Below are 18485 nucleotides of genomic sequence, written 5' to 3' on the forward strand. Positions count from 1 at the left end.
ACTAAACTAAAGCACATCTGTTAGTAAAGAGACTTTCTACAAAATAAAAGCATGAGAGACACTCAAGCTGTCCAGATGTTAATAATAAACATGATCACTGTAGTGATATTTAATTCTGCCCCACCATCTTTGTTTTGTGTTGTTGTGTCAGTTCATATTTTTAAATTAAATTCTTTAGTCTATTTGTCATCAATTTGGTAAATATTTTAGTTTATATTTTATTATTTTTATTATTTTATCTGATCATATTTTATTTAATTAGCCCTTTCTGATTCACTGTTTTCATTCAGTGTGTTTTTCTTGAAGTATTAATAGATTAATAGTTAATAAAGCAGAAACAGATTCTTTAAAGTTAATTTCAGTTAAGTTTTGATTTTTACAGATCTCAGATCGAGTCCCTGAACGCCTCAGTGTGACCGAGGAGTTCACATCTCGTGAGACTTACTCCGCATCTCGTGAGACTTACTCCGCCCCTGCGCTCGTGCTGTTTGGTGAGTGTTGTTGACCTCATCTTCGGGCAGATCTCGCGATGTTTGGCCGACTGACGGCGTTTGGAAATGGAGTCGGAGGGGGCGGGGTGCAGCAGAGATGTTTGGAGGCTCTTTTTTTTTTAAATATAAAATTATTTATTTAAATAAAAATGGCCGCCGTGGAGAGCGGAGAGGAGAGACTGTAAGTGTTTTTTTTGGTTTTTTTTACATTTCATCCTCCCGTTAAAGCGCCGCCGCTTCCGACCACCGCACACCGACTTCTGTTGTGTGTTTTTATTGAAGTAAAAAGTGCGTTGATTTGTGCCCCGGCCTGTCTCCGTGGAGCGGGGTTTAGCGGGAATACGTCACCAACTTACTGAGCTAAGTCTGGTACTTTAGCTGCTGCTGTTGCTAGTGCTGTTAGCTTTATATTTCCTCTGTAGCAAAGGCGGACTTCCACACACAACTAACCCGGGATGGAGGTCAGGTCGGCGGCGGAGAGGAGGAGAGGTCTCCGTCAGACGAGCAGCGAGCTAACAGGCTAACGTTAGCATCACAGAATGTTTTCATCCGGCTGTTTAGACTGCTGTTACCCTGTTCACTAACCCGGGTTAGTGAACACACGTCATATAACTCATATCCGCTGCCTCAGTGCCGCTGAGCCAGGCAGTAGCTGTGTGTGTGTGTGTTGGAGTTTAACCTGCATCATCACATAAACACGGGTTCTCAACCTGAGGGAAGAGACCCGGTGAGGGTCCAGGGTTATGAGGGTCAGGACCAGAGAAAGAAGAAGTACTGAAGTATTATCAGCGAAATGTACTTAAAGTAACACAAGTACTCGTTATTGTTATTAATTTATTATCACTAGTTAATATATATATATATATATATGAGTATTTAAATGTTTGTCAAAGTGTAATTACATATACTTTGTGTGCTATTGTAGTAGATTAGTATATAAATACTAACAAATTAAACTTTGAATTTTCAATCATTGTAGTAGATTAGAAGTGTAAATACTAAAGTAAAGTACAAGTATGTCAACGGTGTACTTAAGGACAGTACTAACAGAGTAAATATATGAATATATAAACACATGAATATACGAATGCACCAATAGTCTCGTCGGTCGATCGTTTCACATCTTTTGAAGCAGAAATCGATTCTTTTCTCATTTCTTGAACTTTTGAATCTGAAGACGTAAAGTTTCACTCTGAGAAGTAGTGATGCTGGTTTATTATACTTTCTATATATCTATATTCTTTAATGTAAAGATGGATCTGTGTGTGTGTTTTTTAATCAATTTCATTCGTTTTTCTTTAGTTTTCTTGATTCGTCTGTAAAATGTCACAAAACAGTGAAAACTTCATTGACCGATCGGTCAGCAGCTCTGGTTGGATGTGAAACGTTTCTGTTTTCAGATTAGAGAGCGTCGTCCTGCTGGGTCTCCTCTGAAGGCCTTTACAAACCGTCAATGTTTCTGTTGACAAAGACCAGGTCCTGGAGGGTCCAGATCCTCCGTCCTCGGAGTCAGATCTAATAAATCCGTAACAATCTCTGACATATTTTGATGTTTTAAAAAAAGTAACACAAACGTAAACAAAGCGGTTTTAGAGCGACGTGACGTCTCTCAGCTTCCAGAGCTGAAGAAGAACAGATGTTGAACATCAGTAACATCTGCAGGTGTCTGATACCAGACAGGTCAGAGCAACATGAAGAATGTTGTGTTCTAGTAAACAATATCATCATAAACACATAAATAGATCTGAGTCGTGTCCCGTTGCTTCAAGAGAATAACTTTAATTTAGCTTCATCTTGTACAAACTGAGCATGCAGGCGTGTTATTTATCACCAGCGGCCATCTTTGTTTGAGTCAGGATCAGGACACTAAAACGAGAAGTAATCGACTTGATGAGTCAAACTCAGAGTTCCCTGGTTTATACACGTAAACAACCGTGTGATGTCATCAGTGATGTAACGTGTGTGACGTTAACGGCATGATGTCATCTCCTTTTTCCCACAGGGAGGAGGGGGAGGAGGGGGAGGAGGGAGCTGCCGGCCCCCGGCCCCCCTCCAGAGAGACAGACGGGTCCCACAGTAAGACCAAGAAGGCCCGCAGGGAGCGTTGCCATGCCGACCGGGGGGCGGAGACCACAGCTGTGCTGCAGACGGGGGCGGAGCCACAGACCCAGGTAAGTGTGCAGGAGTGTTGCAACAACAGGAGGTCAAGAGGTCAGCTATCATTAACCAATGTGATCCAGTTTGATAAACTGGTCCCGTGTCGTTTCCGTCCTGCAGGCCTCAGAGCCGGTGGCGGGCCCCTCAGATCCGGGGTCGGAGGCCGTCAGTGAGTCTGCAGGTTCTCCGAGGCAGCGGCGCTCCGTTATACGGGACCGCGGGCCGCTGTACGATGACCCGTCACTGCCTGAAGGCTGGACCCGCAAACTCAAACAGAGGAAGTCCGGACGCTCGGCGGGGAAGTTTGACGTCTACCTGATCAAGTAAAACCAAAAGCCACCTTTGTCTTTGTGCCGGTTCTTCGTGATCCGATGATGTCAACTGTTGTTACAGACGAGGTGTTGTCGGTTCCGTTCTTTCAGCTCCGAGGGGAAAGCGTTTCGTTCCAAGGTTGAACTTATCGCTTCCTTCCAGAAGGTCGGCGATACGACCACCGACCCCAACGATTTTGATTTCACCGTCACCGGACGTGGAAGCCCCTCCCGCCGCGAGAAGCGTCCCCCCAAGAAAGCCAAGGTGGTGAAACCATCGGGACGAGGCCGGGGGAGGCCCAAAGGTACTAACTGACTTAAAACATGATGTAACAGAAGGTATTTAATCGAAGTCATCGGTTAGCAGAGTTCATACTGTGTCTCTCGGTTCCTAGGCAGTGGGAAGGTGCGGCAGGCTACGGAGGGCGTGGCCATGAAACGCGTGGTGGAGAAAACTCCGGGCAAACTGCTGGTCAAGATGCCCTTCAGTCAGGCAGAATCTTCCACTGCCTCAAAGGTACGATCGGTCGGTCATCCGGGATCAATACATTCATCAGAGATTTAGTTTCAGGATCAATACTCTGAAAGTACTTTACCCGAGCAACTTCCTCCAATTTACTGAGAACTACAGCTTTCAAATAGTAAAACAAATCTCAATGTGAAAGAGTTTCGACCTCTCAGAAACAATGAGCTTTGACAAAGACAGAGCGGGTGTTTGACCTAGGATGAGAAGCCAGTTTATAGGCCCGAGGTTACACCCCCACGTGGGGTCCCACTGCTCTTTGTTGACGCCCAGAATAATCCTGAACACAGCAAAATAAGAAGAGCGGAGAAAATCCAGGCAGGAAAGTGTTGCAGAATATATCTTTTAAATGTCAATAAGTTCTAATCCCATTTAAAAGATCTTCTTAAAGCTTAAGACGTACAATAAGTGTCTTCAACATCGGTATTCAAGAGAACTACTCGTCACCAGAAGTCATAAGTGCATCTCCTTTACACAAGCATCTCAGAGCATCAACCAGAGCAGAAGAACAGAAACAAACTAGTATGAAAACAATAAGTTGTGGTGGAGGGTCAATCCTTCAAGGTTTGCTTCTCATTCAAAGACCTTTACCTCCCACATAGAGCTGGGCGGCAGGAACAGGAAGAGGCTGTCTGAACTGAACCTGAGCAGAGTTTTATCGATAACGAACACTGAATGAACTGTTTGAGTGTACCTGGTACCTGAAAGCCTTATTGATGATCAACTTCAGAGAAAGAAGCAGAGTTACCAACTGATAAGCACCTGGTAGTCAGTTAATAAAAAATCCTAACTTGTAGTGAGAGTGAACTGGCTGAGGAGTCTTCAACTTCCACCTTTAGAAGGAGCTTCATTGTCTCCCTTGGGAGGGTGCGGATGTGGAATCTGTGTGGACCTTCAGGTGCTCAGAGTTGTGGCCTGAAAGTCGTTGGTGCCAGTTGAGGTTCCAACCAAAGAACCAGCCGGTGCAGACCGAACAAAGAAAAAGGTCTCGAGGGGTTAATTAGAGAACTGGGCCTGAGAAAGGTTCCAGCAAAGGACTCAGGAAAGAGTGACGTGACTTTTGACAAACTGCTCGTCATGACTGGGGAAACCTTCAGTTGATGGAAGGAACGTCTTTATAAACTCCTGATTCTACCAGCAGTTTATTCTTGAAGGATACCGGAGGGGTTCCGTGTTTTGTAGCGAACACCTTGGACCTTGTTGCAGTACATAATCCAATATGTTATTATTCTTCATTTTTTCAAATGCAGTAACAATGTTGATGCTAATGCTACTTGTTGATGTAATTCCCTACAGGTGGTGTCTCCGGCCCCGGTGCCCAAGTCCCGTCCCGGCAGGAAGAGGAAATCGGAACAGGAACTTCCGGCTCCACCACAGACCACTCCCAAGAAACGGGGCAGGAAACTAGCTTCTGCCACAGCGGCATCATCAGTTGCCGCACCATCCGCCCCCACGACATCAACCTCAACAGCCGGGAACTATGCTGCAGCGGCAATTTTGGCTGCAGAGGCCAAACGGAGAGCAGCCAAGGAGTCTTCCACCAAACTCGTCGTCCAGGAAACAGCCCTGCCAATCAAGAAACGTAAAACGAGAGAGACGGTAGAGGAGGTGGAAAGTGTTCAGACTCCAACCGTTACGACAACAGAGACTGAAAGAAGGGTTGCTCTAGAGGGGGAGCCAGGTAAAGGGGAGGGAGCTCCAACCCCAGAACCTCAGCCCGCCCCCTCTGAGCAGAGCCAATCACAATCACAGAAGCAGCCCACTGCTTTAGAGGAAAGCCAACCACACGGACACAAGATGCATAAAGGGAGGAAGCACAAGGAGAAAACGGGACTAGCAGCAGGAGAAGGAAGAAGCAGAGGAGAGGAAGTAGATGAAGACGTTGGTGATAAGGGAGGAGGAGGAAGAAGTAGCAGCAGCAGCAGTAGCATCAGCCCATCAAAAAGCCACAAAAGGAAGGACCGGCCACCTCACAAACACCACCATCATCACCACCACCACCACCATCATCATCGCCACCAACATTCCTCTGCCTCTACGTTGGATCAGCCTCCTCCCCCTCCAGCCTCCGGACACTCAGCACCCTCCAGCCAGTCCGGGCCTGAAGCCAAGCCCCAAACTGTGCCTCAGCTCACCACCCAACAATTGCAGCACACCCAGCAAGCTCCTCCAAGACCACAATCAAAATCTGCCCCTCAGACCTCGCCTGAACCTCGGCATCCTCCCCCGCAACCTCGGCACCAACCACAACCCCGTTCCCAGCAGCATCCCCAGACTCAGTCTCCCAGTCAGCCCCAAGCCCAGCCTCAGTACCCAGCACCCCAGCCCTCTCCTACCAGGCATGTCTTGCCCCAACCAAGGTCCCAACCACCACCCCAAACCCACAGTCAGACCCAGGCCTCCCCTCAGAAAGCCCAGTCACAGCTTGCTCCACCTCAGTCGCACCCTTCTCAGTCCCCATCCATCCTGTCCATTCAACCACCCCAAACAAGGCATCTACATCCACAAACCCAATCTCCAACAGTACTTCAACCTCAATCCCAGCCCACAACCCCTGGACGAACTGCGCCACAACCCCAGTCCAGGACCCCGGCCCAAACTCCACCTCAACCCCAGTCCAGGCATCAAGCGCAGCCCCAACCCCTGACAAGGCACCCATTACAACACCAACTTCAGACTCAATACAGATCACAACCCAGACAGTCTCTCTCCCAGCCTAGGCCACCCCAGTCCCAAGCACAACCACACGTTCAGCGAATTCAAACACAGCCACGCCCCCACCCTCAGCTCAACAGGCCCCATGTGCAGCACCTCTCATCCCCCCGACCATCTCCCAGCCTAACTAGGACCAACCTGGGCCCGGCTCCACAGAACCAGAGCGAACAGCCCCAAGATCTGAGCACCACGCGGGCCGGCCGAGGAAGCCTGCCGCAGAGCCGAGAGGTCTGTGTAGAAGGCCTCGGAGCGGAGGGGAGACGGGAGCCGGCCTTGGAAAGCAGAGAGGTTTCAGGAGGAGAAAGAGGGTCAAACAGCACCTTGAGGCCTCCCAGCTCCACGCCCTCTGGACCTCCAGGAGTAGCCGGGGTCGGTCTGGTTCCCGGGACAGACGGTAGGGCGAGGCTCCGGGGGCAGGAGCCAGAGGCAGCGGAGCTCAGAGACATCGTCCCCCAGTCCGCCGTCCCCTGTCCCAGCCGAGAGGAGACCGTAGAGTCTCGGACTGCCGTCAGCGAAAGAGTCAGCTGATCAGTCGGGCCGACTGACCGGTCGCCTGACGGACTGAGTCCATCACCGGGTAGAAGAGGAGCGTGACTTCATGGAGGTGAAATGATTTTACACTGTTTTCAGATAAGAAGGATAACGTCTCTCACAGCTGTAGGACTGTCGCAGCTTCTACTTCGTCTGATGGTGTCTGGAGACTGAAGTTCTGGATCTGGAGGGGAGGACGGATCGTGTCTTTTTATCGGAAAAACAAAGGAAACAAAGTGTGTGTGTATATATAATCAAAAGGCAGCTGTTGTGTCCCGCTAGTCTCCGAGGGGAGGGGGGAGTTAGTTTGGAACTAAAAACGCTTAACGACACATTACTCTGAACGAAACGTTGCTTCCGAAATATAAACCCCTTTTTTTGTTTTCCGTATTTTGATAGTTTATTGTTTTGTCTCTGTTTTACAGCTTTAAACTGATATTATTGACTGATGGTCCTTCACTCATCACGTGCTGCTGACTGACTCCCTCATTTAAAGTCCTGTCTCACTCACAGGTTCACACCGGATACAACATTAATACAGAGGAGCTGAGCGCTCTGTCAGACAGACAGACCAATAGACAGATTATCTCTACATCTAACTTCCTGTCTCACTGTTTCTGTACCCTGTGAACCCGTCTGAGAGACTCGTCCTCCTGGCTGAACCTAGTCCTGGATCAGAAGCTTCAGAGGTGATGTGGGGCGGTGGTTTGCACCTTAAACTGGTTCCTTACAGACCTTCCCATGAACAAAAGATAGAGATCTGTAAGGGTTGCATCTTCCAGACTGACCCCCCTACAGGTAGCGGATGTCCGAGGACTCCCATCCATCACTTCGCTCTGAAGTCTTTGGAAACCTTTTTGAATATCGTTTGAAGTATCTGAACAACTTGGAGGAACCTTTTAGTTTCTTCAAGTGTTTCAGACGCAGCGAGTTGTTCTTCCAGTTCGAGATTCTTCTTCCATTCTGGTCTTCATTGAATCTGTCTTTGTTTCCAAAGGAAGCACCTTTATTATCGAACCAAACCCACTTAACTCCAGTAGCTTTATTTCAGTCCGCAGTGGTCGAGATGGACTTCATTTCTTATCGTCTTCGTGTTGAATGTCTGGAACAGTTTGCACTCCTCCAGTTTGTACAATCAAACCCGCCTGCATGTCGCTCGGAGACCTTGCAGGCCTTCGAGGTCCACCTCACCGGGGCCACCGTTGAGGGGGTGGGGGGCGTTAAAGAACCCTGAACGAGGTCCGGTTCAGCTTCACGTGGAACCATCCTGAAGGATGAACCAATAAAAACAAAGGAAGACGAGATGTTGTTAAAGCTCAATATGAGAACGTGAACTCATGATCAGGGTCACCGGAGCAGAAACCAGGATCAACTAAAAGGTCTCAGATGTTTAGAGTCCCACTGAAGTCAGTCTTCATCCTCTGTGAAACATTTACAAGAGGTATTTAAATCAAATCCTTCTCTCTGATTGGACCACTAAAAAGTGGGCGGGCTTAGAGTTTAGCAGCCTAGAGAGTCTTCAGTCCCGCCCCCTTCCCACAGTCAGTTATTTCAGAAAAAATGATGTACAGCAGTCAACGTTTGAATTGAGCTCTTAATTACACAGACGATGTTCGTACATTTAGAAGTCTGTCGTAGTGTCATCGAGGGTTAGGGCTAGCTAGCGAGACGAGCTAGCTAGCGAGGGTTAGAGCTAGCTTAGCACTGTTCCAAATGTAACGTTCTCTTCCTGATGTGTTTCATCAGGAAGAGAACGAAGGAGTGAGACTTGTTGGTGAAACAACATCCTGGTAACAAGTACAAGTATTTTCACAGTTTTATGACTTTCCTGACTGACAAAATGTTTTTAAAATGTACAAACATACATGTTAATTAATTCACGGCACAATTCAAACGAGATCAAATCTTAATTCGTCTCCCAATGTTGACGACTGGACACATTTATTCTGAAGTCCAGTGATGGTCAACAGGAAGGGGCGGGGCTTCAGCACTCTGTACAGAGACACAGAAGACTTGTCAGAGGTACATATTGTACGTTTACTCGTACAACGTTAATGCTTCCTCGTTGTGTAGCTCACTGCACATGCTCAGTAGAGGTTCTGTCCCCAGTGACCCCTCGATACAAACAGGTTTTGTGTTTCTACGAACATAAAAACCCTTTTCCTTCAGCAGCGACGTCTACAGCTTCAGCACACTCAACGTGAAGCTCTGTGATTGGCTGTCTGTCGGTGAAATGCAACCTGGGAGTTGTAGTTTATTAATGAGATATTTTTTTAACCAAGTCCAGGATCCAGAGTGTCTGACGTGGATCACAGAGTCCACATGTGGAGGCTCCAGCACTTTAACAAAGCCCAGAAATCATCCAATCGGTGAATGTCCATAAATGTGCCTCTTCCTCTCACCTGGCCGACAGGTGACGTCGTTGTGGATCCGCCTCCCTCTCTGCATACTCTGGCCCCGGTCCACCCGTCAGCATGCTGTCTGTCACGCAGCTGCATAAATCCAACGCCCCCTCTGTGAACCCTCCACCGGACTCGGCAGCCTCCAGTAACCAGCCGCCATACTTGCATGTTCCAGAGTTTTAGTGCCTCTTGCCAGAAGCCGCCATGTCAGCCGAGCCATGTTGTGTTTCTAGACTTAGTCGTGGTGTGTGGTGACTTCATAGTTGCTCATGTTGAGGATGAATATTCTGCTTTTACTCTGGTTGGATTCAGTGAAACTTCAAAAAACACTGTCGCTGTAGACAAAACTAGTTTTTACCTGTTTTCTTATTTTTCTTTCTAACTAAAAGCGTTTGTTGTCCCTGAACCGTCTTCGTCTGGTGATTTACTGTTACGAGTACTACTTCAAGGTACTTCTACTTTACCTCCACTACGTCTCACAGGTACATATACATTTATTAGTATAATGTCAAGGGGTACATGTAGTACTTTATACTGTACTACATCTCAGAGGTACATGTAGTACTTTATACTGTACTACATCTCAGAGGTACATGTAGTACTTTATACTGTACTACATCTCAGAGGTACATGTAGTACTTTATACTGTACTACGTCTCAGAGGTACATGTTGTACTTTATACTGTACTACATCTCAGAGGTACATGTAGTACTTTATACTGTACTACACCTCAGAGGTACATGTAGTACTTTATACTGTACTACATCTCAGAGGTACATGTTGTACTTTATACTGTACTACACCTCAGAGGTACATATAGTACTTTATACTGTACTACATCTCAGAGGTACATGTTGTACTTTATACTGTACTACACCTCAGAGGTACATGTAGTACTTTATACTGTACTACACCTCAGAGGTACATATAGTACTTTATACTGTACTACATCTCAGAGGTACATGTTGTACTTTATACTGTACTACACCTCAGAGGTACATGTAGTACTTTATACTGTACTACATCTCAGAGGTACATGTAGTACTTTATACTGTACTACATCTCAGAGGTACATGTAGTACTTTATACTGTACTACATCTCAGAGGTACATGTAGTACTTTATACTGTACTACGTCTCAGAGGTACATGTTGTACTTTATACTGTACTACATCTCAGAGGTACATGTAGTACTTTATACTGTACTACACCTCAGAGGTACAAGTTGTACTTTATACTGTACTACACCTCAGAGGTACATATAGTACTTTATACTGTACTACATCTCAGAGGTACATGTACTTTATACTGTACTACACCTCAGAGGTACATGTAGTACTTTATACTGTACTACATCTCAGAGGTACATGTAGTACTTTATACTGTACTACATCTCAGAGGTACATGTAGTACTTTATACTGTACTACATCTCAGAGGTACATGTAGTACTTTATACTGTACTACGTCTCAGAGGTACATGTTGTACTTTATACTGTACTACATCTCAGAGGTACATGTAGTACTTTATACTGTACTACACCTCAGAGGTACATATAGTACTTTATACTGTACTACATCTCAGAGGTACATGTTGTACTTTATACTGTACTACACCTCAGAGGTACATGTAGTACTTTATACTGTACTACATCTCAGAGGTACATGTAGTACTTTATACTGTACTACGTCTCAGAGGTACATGTTGTACTTTATACTGTACTACACCTCAGAGGTACATGTAGTACTTTATACTGTACTACATCTCAGAGGTACATGTAGTACTTTATACTGTACTACACCTCAGAGGTACATGTAGTACTTTATACTGTACTACACCTCAGAGGTACATATAGTACTTTATACTGTACTACACCTCAGAGGTACATGTAGTACTTTATACTGTACTACACCTCAGAGGTACATGTAGTACTTTATACTGTACTACATCTCAGAGGTACATGTTGTACTTTATACTGTACTACACCTCAGAGGTACATATAGTACTTTATACTGTACTACACCTCAGAGGTACATGTAGTACTTTATACTGTACTACACCTCAGAGGTACATATAGTACTTTATACTGTACTACACCTCAGAGGTACATGTAGTACTTTATACTGTACTACACCTCAGAGGTACATGTAGTACTTTATACTGTACTACACCTCAGAGGTACATGTAGTACTTTATACTGTACTACATCTCAGAGGTACATGTAGTACTTTATACTGTACTACACCTCAGAGGTACATGTAGTACTTTATACTGTACTACACCTCAGAGGTACATGTAGTACTTTATACTGTACTACATCTCAGAGGTACATGTTGTACTTTATACTGTACTACACCTCAGAGGTACATATAGTACTTTATACTGTACTACATCTCAGAGGTACATGTAGTACTTTATACTGTACTACACCTCAGAGGTACATATAGTACTTTATACTGTACTACGTCTCAGAGGTACATGTTGTACTTTATACTGTACTACATCTCAGAGGTACATGTTGTACTTTATACTGTACTACATCTCAGAGGTACATGTTGTACTTTATACTGTACTACATCTCAGAGGTACATGTAGTACTTTATACTGTACTACACCTCAGAGGTACATATAGTACTTTATACTGTACTACACCTCAGAGGTACATATAGTACTTTATACTGTACTACATCTCAGAGGTACATGTTGTACTTTATACTGTACTACGTCTCAGAGGTACATGTTGTACTTTATACTGTACTACACCTCAGAGGTACATATAGTACTTTATACTGTACTACATCTCAGAGGTACATGTTGTACTTTATACTGTACTACACCTCAGAGGTACATGTTGTACTTTATACTGTACTACACCTCAGAGGTACATATAGTACTTTATACTGTACTACGTCTCAGAGGTACATATAGTACTTTATACTGTACTACACCTCAGAGGTACATATAGTACTTTATACTGTACTACACCTCAGAGGTACATATAGTACTTTATACTGTACTACATCTCAGAGGTACATGTTGTACTTTATACTGTACTACGTCTCAGAGGTACATGTAGTACTTTATACTGTACTACACCTCAGAGCTACATGTTGTACTTTATACTGTACTACACCTCAGAGCTACATGTTGTACTTTATACTGTACTACACCTCAGAGCTACATGTTGTACTTTATACTGTACTACACCTCAGAGCTACATGTTGTACTTTATACTGTACTACACCTCAGAGCTACATGTTGTACTTTATACTGTACTACACCTCAGAGCTACATGTTGTACTTTATACTGTACTACACCTCAGAGCTACATGTTGTACTTTATACTTCAGACTTGGAGTTAAAGGTTTCTTCTAAACAGAAACTCTGATTCTTGTTGTTAATTAATAAACTTCACATCACAATCAGATGTATTGGTCCACAAAGACCGATGAGTACTACACTTGATGAACGTGAAGACAGACATGTGACCTGTCGGTGACCCCTGACCAGGTGAAAACCTGGCGCTGATTGGCTGTGCAGACTGGACGCGTCACGCAGGTCAAGATGGCGGCTCCGGTGTCTGCGCTGCTGCTGCTGAGCGGCTCCGTGCTGCTCGGTCTCTGCTTCGGATCCGGTCTTGACTCTGAGCTCGGGAGGACGGAGCTGCGGCGCGTGCGGAGCCTTGCAGCCCAGTCCGGGTACGGAGGGTGTTGGGCGCGAGCTCTGGAGCACCTGGACACGCGCTGCAGAGACATGACGTCAGAGAGCCAGAGCCGGATGGCGCTGAGTTTCACCTTCTGTCACCTGAGCAGGTAAATTAGTAAATGAATACATCTGTGTATGAAGCATGAGGTGAACAGCATGAATATGAATGAGCCGTTCCTCTCTTTGTGTATTTTCATCTTCTTTATGTTCTATTTATTACATTTTTATGATATATATTTTATACTGTAATATTATGCTGTTCTGATACTTCACTTGTATTGGCCTGTATGTACTTGTACTTAAAGTTTGAATATTTGAATGTTCTATCAGGACTACGGTGGCCTGTTGGGTTCATGTTTTCTTACCAAAGTAAATTTATTGCGTGATGAAAAATAATCATCTTTAAACATTAATTTATTTGTTTATAATCACCCGATCAGTTAATTAAATATTTATTTAACTGAAAACGGTCAAATCTAGTTTGTCTCATCTAATCAGACAAACTGAAAATGAACTGGTTCAACAGCATCACGATGACGTCATCATTTTAACACACATGCAACAAAAGAAATTGATGATGAATCATAAATCTCTCTCAGCTCTGGCAGAGATTTCCCATCATGCCCTGAGGGGTCAGAGGTCAGCAGGTGTACGGCAGGTATGGACGTCGTGGCCTTTAACACCTACACCGAGTTCTTCACCCACACTCACTCCATCTGTCACTTCCTGCAGTCTGACACCTGGCAGAGTCGAGCTGAGAACACCATGCACAGGTGAGACACCTGTACGGCTCACGTCTTTCAGTTTGTCGTTTTCATGGTAACGTGATATGTTGCTGTCCCGTTCCTATTTACACCATCTCAAGCCCTCACAGTCTCTCACACTCACCCACTCACCAGGTGACTCAGTGAGTCCTTGAGGGTTCAGGGCTTAGGGAGGACATTGGGATTTGGCCACTAATTATCTGTGTGTCTCAGGTTGACAGAGAGTTCAGCAGGTGTAGCTGAACAGCTTCAGTCCACCAGGCAGATGGCTGAGGAGTTACTTGATGCCCAGACTGCTGCCTTACAGGTGCAGCAGGATATCCTGAACAACGGAGAGGAGCTGAGGGTCACCCTGAGAGACTCCACGCAGGGTAAAACACACACACTGTCGCTCTCTCCTCACCTGTATCTCTCTCTCTCTCTCTCTCTCCTCACCTGTATCTCTCTCTCTCTCCTCACCTGTATCTCTCTCTCTCTCCTCACCTGTATCTCTCTCTCTCCTCACCTGTATCTCTCTCTCTCCTCACCTGTATCTCTCTCTCTCCTCACCTGTATCTCTCTCTCTCCTCACCTGTATCTCTCCTCACCTGTATCTCTCTCTCTCCTCACCTGTATCTCTCTCTCTCTCTCTCTCCTCACCTGTATCTCTCTCTCTCTCCTCACCTGTATCTCTCTCTCTCTCCTCACCTGTATCTCTCTCTCTCTCCTCACCTGTATCGCTCTCTCTCTCCTCACCTGTATCTCTCTCTCTCTCCTCACCTGTATCTCTCTCTCTCTCCTCACCTGTATCGCTCTCTCTCTCCTCACCTGTATCTCTCTCTCTCTCCTCACCTGTATCGCTCTCTCTCTCCTCACCTGTATCGCTCTCTCTCTCCTCACCTGTATCTCTCTCTCTCTCCTCACCTGTATCTCTCTCTCTCTCCTCACCTGTATCGCTCTCTCTCTCCTCACCTGTATCTCTCTCTCTCTCCTCACCTGTATCGCTCTCTCTCTCCTCACCTGTATCTCTCTCTCTCTCCTCACCTGTATCTCTCTCTCTCTCCTCACCTGTATCTCTCTCTCTCTCCTCACCTGTATCGCTCTCTCTCTCCTCACCTGTATCTCTCTCTCTCTCCTCACCTGTATCTCTCCTCACCTGTATCTCTCTCTCTCTCCTCACCTGTATCTCTCTCTCTCTCTCCTCACCTGTATCTCTCTCTCTCTCTCCTCACCTGTATCGCTCTCTCTCTCCTCACCTGTATCGCTCTCTCTCTCCTCACCTGTATCTCTCTCTCTCTCCTCACCTGTATCTCTCCTCACCTGTATCTCTCTCTCTCTCCTCACCTGTATCTCTCTCTCTCTCTCCTCACCTGTATCGCTCTCTCTCTCCTCACCTGTATCTCTCTCTCTCTCCTCACCTGTATCGCTCTCTCTCTCCTCACCTGTATCTCTCTCTCTCTCTCCTCACCTGTATCGCTCTCTCTCTCCTCACCTGTATCTCTCTCTCTCCTCACCTGTATCGCTCTCTCTCTCCTCACCTGTATCTCTCTCTCTCTCTCTCTCTCTCTCTCTCTCTCTCTCTCTCTCTCTCTCTCTCTCTCTCTCTCTCTCTCTCTCTCTCTCTCTCTCTCTCTCTCTCTCTCTCTCTCTCTCTCTCTCTCTCTGAGCGGAAGCAGGTGTGCGGAGCTGCGGGAGCGGAGGTTTTGAGAGCGATAGTTAAAGTGTTTTTTCGACAATTTTCTTCGTTGGGTAATGTTGGGTATGATGGTGTAGTGGGGTGTGCAGGGTTCACGGGTTTTGTTTGCGTACTTTTATCGGGTTTTTGGGTCTTTTTTGTGAGCGGAGTGCAGCCGGGCAGCAGGTGCTGTCGGCGTGCTAACCGCTAGCATGCGCCTGACGGAGCTAACCAGAGAACACGGCGTGAAGATACCGCCGCCGCTGTTCGGGTGTTCGTTGGAGGAGATCAGTTTGGCAGTGGGTGAACTTGTCGGCCACAGCCACGTGAAGTCCGCAGCACGGATGAGCAGCGCGGTGGTCATCTTTTTGGACAGTATTGAACTTGCGGATGTGGTGTTGACGCGCGGGATATCCGTGGGTGAGCACTTCCTGCCCACGTATGCTCTCGCAACACCCGAGGTGAAAGTCACTGTGTCCAACGTGCCACCATTCATAACGGGCGCTGCCATCGCCAAAGAGCTGTCCAAGCATGGGAAGGTGGTGTCTCCGGTGATAAGGATGCCCTGTGGATTTCAGTCTCCGCTGTTGCGACACGTGTCGTCTCACAGGAGGCATGCTTTCATGGTCCCCAGCGACAGGAGCAGGCCGGTCAACCTCAGCTTCAAGATCACTGTGGGCGATTTTGACTACGTCATCTTTGCAAAGACGAACGATTTTAAATGTTACAGCTGTGGGAGAGAAGGGCATCTGAGCAGAGCGTGTCCTGGGGAACACGGCTCAAACAAAGACCGGAACCAGGGAGGTACTGGGGCCAGCGGGGGCAAGCAGGATGGACAAGAGGGAACAGGTGGAGCACGGGAGGTGAGGGTGGGGGAAGCAAGTGGGTCCAAGGAGGTGAGGGTTGAGGAAACGAGTGGGACCAAGGAGGTGAGGGTTGAGGAAACAAGTGAGACCGAGGAGGTGAGGGTTGAGGAAACAGGTGGGACCAAGGAGGTGAGGGTTGAGGAAACAAGGGAGACCAAGGAGGTGAGGGTTGAGGAAACAGGTGGAGCACAGGCAGTGAGGGAGGAGGGGACAAGTGGGGTACACATGGCGGAAAAGGAGAGGAAAAGTAGGGGACAAGAGGTAATGACGGAGAGGGCAAGTGAGGTCCAGCAGGTGAGGGAGAGTACTGGAGGACAGGTGGAGGCAGGTGGGGAGGTGGCCATGGAAGCAGACGAGGAGCAGCTCAAGGCCCCTCAGCTGAAGAGGAAACAGAGAGGAGACAGAGGAAGCTCACAGGCCAAGAAAGTGGCAACTACAGACAGTGGAGGAGCAGCCGAGTGTGAGTCCAAGCCGGAGGAGGACCCTGAGTCCGGTTGGGAGGACTCTGAGTCCAGTCAGGAGGAGAACTCTGCTGTAAACAGTGAGCCCTCTACACACGGTGCTGGCAGCTCTCGGGGCTCTGGAGGCTACAGCGTGGAGGAGATCAAGGAGTTTCTGAGGAGGAGTAAGAACGTGAGAAAAGTCAGAGTGGAGGACTACCTCTCGGACAAGGAGCAGCTCTCCAGCTCTGCCAGGTCTCACATGAGGAGCAAGGACAGAGGAGGGCTCACGAAGCAGGAAGGATACAGACTCAAGAAAATAGTTCACAAAGTGAACAGAGAACTGGACAAAAGTGGGCGCTGAGTGAGAGTCAGATCTCAGCCTGCAGACAATTACAGACACGTTCATGTTTGATGGACCGTATTTGTTGAACAGTTTTGACTGATAATGTATCGTGTTCAGGAAAAGGCTGAACTGATTGTAGCAGTTTAGCGATGTTTTGTTTGTTCATATGACTTGAGGAAGGAAAAAAAAAGCAAAAAAAAAAAAAAACGTATAATAAAGGTTTGTTAAAAAATCAAAAAAAAAAAATCTCTCTCCTCACCTGTATCTCTCTCTCTCTCCTCACCTGTATCTCTCTCTCTCTCCTCACCTGTATCGCTCTCTCTCTCCTCACCTGTATCTCTCTCTCTCTCCTCACCTGTATCTCTCTCTCTCTCCTCACCTGTATCTCTCTCTCTCTCCTCACCTGTATCTCTCTCTCTCTCCTCACCTGTATCTCTCTCTCTCTCCTCACCTGTATCGCTCTCTCTCTCCTCACCTGTATCTCTCTCTCTCTCTCCTCACCTGTATCTCTCCTCACCTGTATCTCTCTCTCTCCTCACCTGTATCTCTCTCTCTCTCTCCTCACCTGTATCTCTCCTCACCTGTATCTCTCTCTCTCTCCTCACCTGTATCGCTCTCTCTCTCCTCACCTGTATCTCTCTCTCTCTCCTCACCTGTATCGCTCTCTCTCTCCTCACCTGTATCTCTCTCTCTCTCCTCACCTGTATCGCTCTCTCTCTCCTCACCTGTATCTCTCTCTCTCTCCTCACCTGTATCTCTCTCTCTCTCCTCACCTGTATCGCTCTCTCTCTCCTCACCTGTATCTCTCTCTCTCTCCTCACCTGTATCGCTCTCTCTCTCCTCACCTGTATCTCTCTCTCTCTCCTCACCTGTATCTCTCTCTCTCTCCTCACCTGTATCTCTCTCTCTCTCCTCACCTGTATCGCTCTCTCTCTCCTCACCTGTATCTCTCTCTCTCTCCTCACCTGTATCGCTCTCTCTCTCCTCACCTGTATCGCTCTCTCTCTCCTCACCTGTATCGCTCTCTCTCTCCTCACCTGTATCTCTCTCTCTCTCCTCACCTGTATCGCTCTCTCTCTCCTCACCTGTATCTCTCTCTCTCTCCTCACCTGTATCTCTCTCTCTCTCCTCACCTGTATCGCTCTCTCTCTCCTCACCTGTCTCTCTCTCTCTCTCTCTCTCTCTCTCTCTCTCTGAGTGGACGGAGGTGTGCGGAGCTGCAGGAGCGGAGATTTTGAGAGCGAAATTTAACGTGTTTTTCGGCATTTTTTCTTCGTTGGGTAATGTTGGGGATGAGAGTGTAGTGTAGTGTGAAGGGTTCACGGGGGTTGTGTGCACTTTTAGGGACTTTGTTTGGGGGTGTTTGTAGCCGATCAGCGCGAGCTGTCGGCGGCTAGGCGCCGCCATGGGCCTCATTGATTTGACCAGGAAGCACGGGGTGAGGATCCCGCCGCTGTTCGGGTGTTCGGTGGAGCAGATCAGTCTGGCAGTAGGTGATCTTGTCGGCCACAGCAGCGTGAAGTCCGCAGCACGGATGAACAGCAATGTGGTCGTATTTTTAGACAGCTTAGAAGCTGCGGA

General features: G+C 47.0%; 2 protein-coding genes across 2 annotated transcripts in view; both read left to right on the forward strand.

Moving 5' to 3' along the window:
• Nucleotides 1–640: 640 nt before the first annotated feature.
• mecp2 (methyl CpG binding protein 2) lies at nt 641–9536 on the forward strand (the record flags this gene model as incomplete). The annotated part of the gene is made up of 6 exons (XM_079273945.1): nt 641–672; nt 2494–2662; nt 2769–2971; nt 3071–3264; nt 3355–3476; nt 4779–9536. 6 exons carry the CDS (start codon nt 641–643, stop codon nt 6723–6725), a joined length of 2667 nt encoding a protein of 888 aa, XP_079130071.1. The 3' UTR covers nt 6726–9536.
• A 4-nt stretch (nt 9537–9540) lies between these two features.
• Nucleotides 9541–18485, forward strand: part of LOC306780935 (uncharacterized protein) — a 14529-nt gene continuing 5584 nt past the window's right edge. The window contains exons 1-4 of the mRNA XM_079273485.1: nt 9541–9579; nt 12640–12941; nt 13434–13607; nt 13812–13969. Coding sequence (XP_079129611.1) covers nt 12694–12941; nt 13434–13607; nt 13812–13969 — 580 coding nt within the window. The 5' untranslated portion in view covers nt 9541–9579; nt 12640–12693. The remainder of the gene's footprint in view (nt 9580–12639; nt 12942–13433; nt 13608–13811; nt 13970–18485) is intronic.

Source organism: Melanostigma gelatinosum (assembly GCF_949748355.1).
Source record: "Melanostigma gelatinosum genome assembly, chromosome: 8".
NCBI classification, from domain to species: domain Eukaryota; kingdom Metazoa; phylum Chordata; class Actinopteri; order Perciformes; family Zoarcidae; genus Melanostigma; species Melanostigma gelatinosum.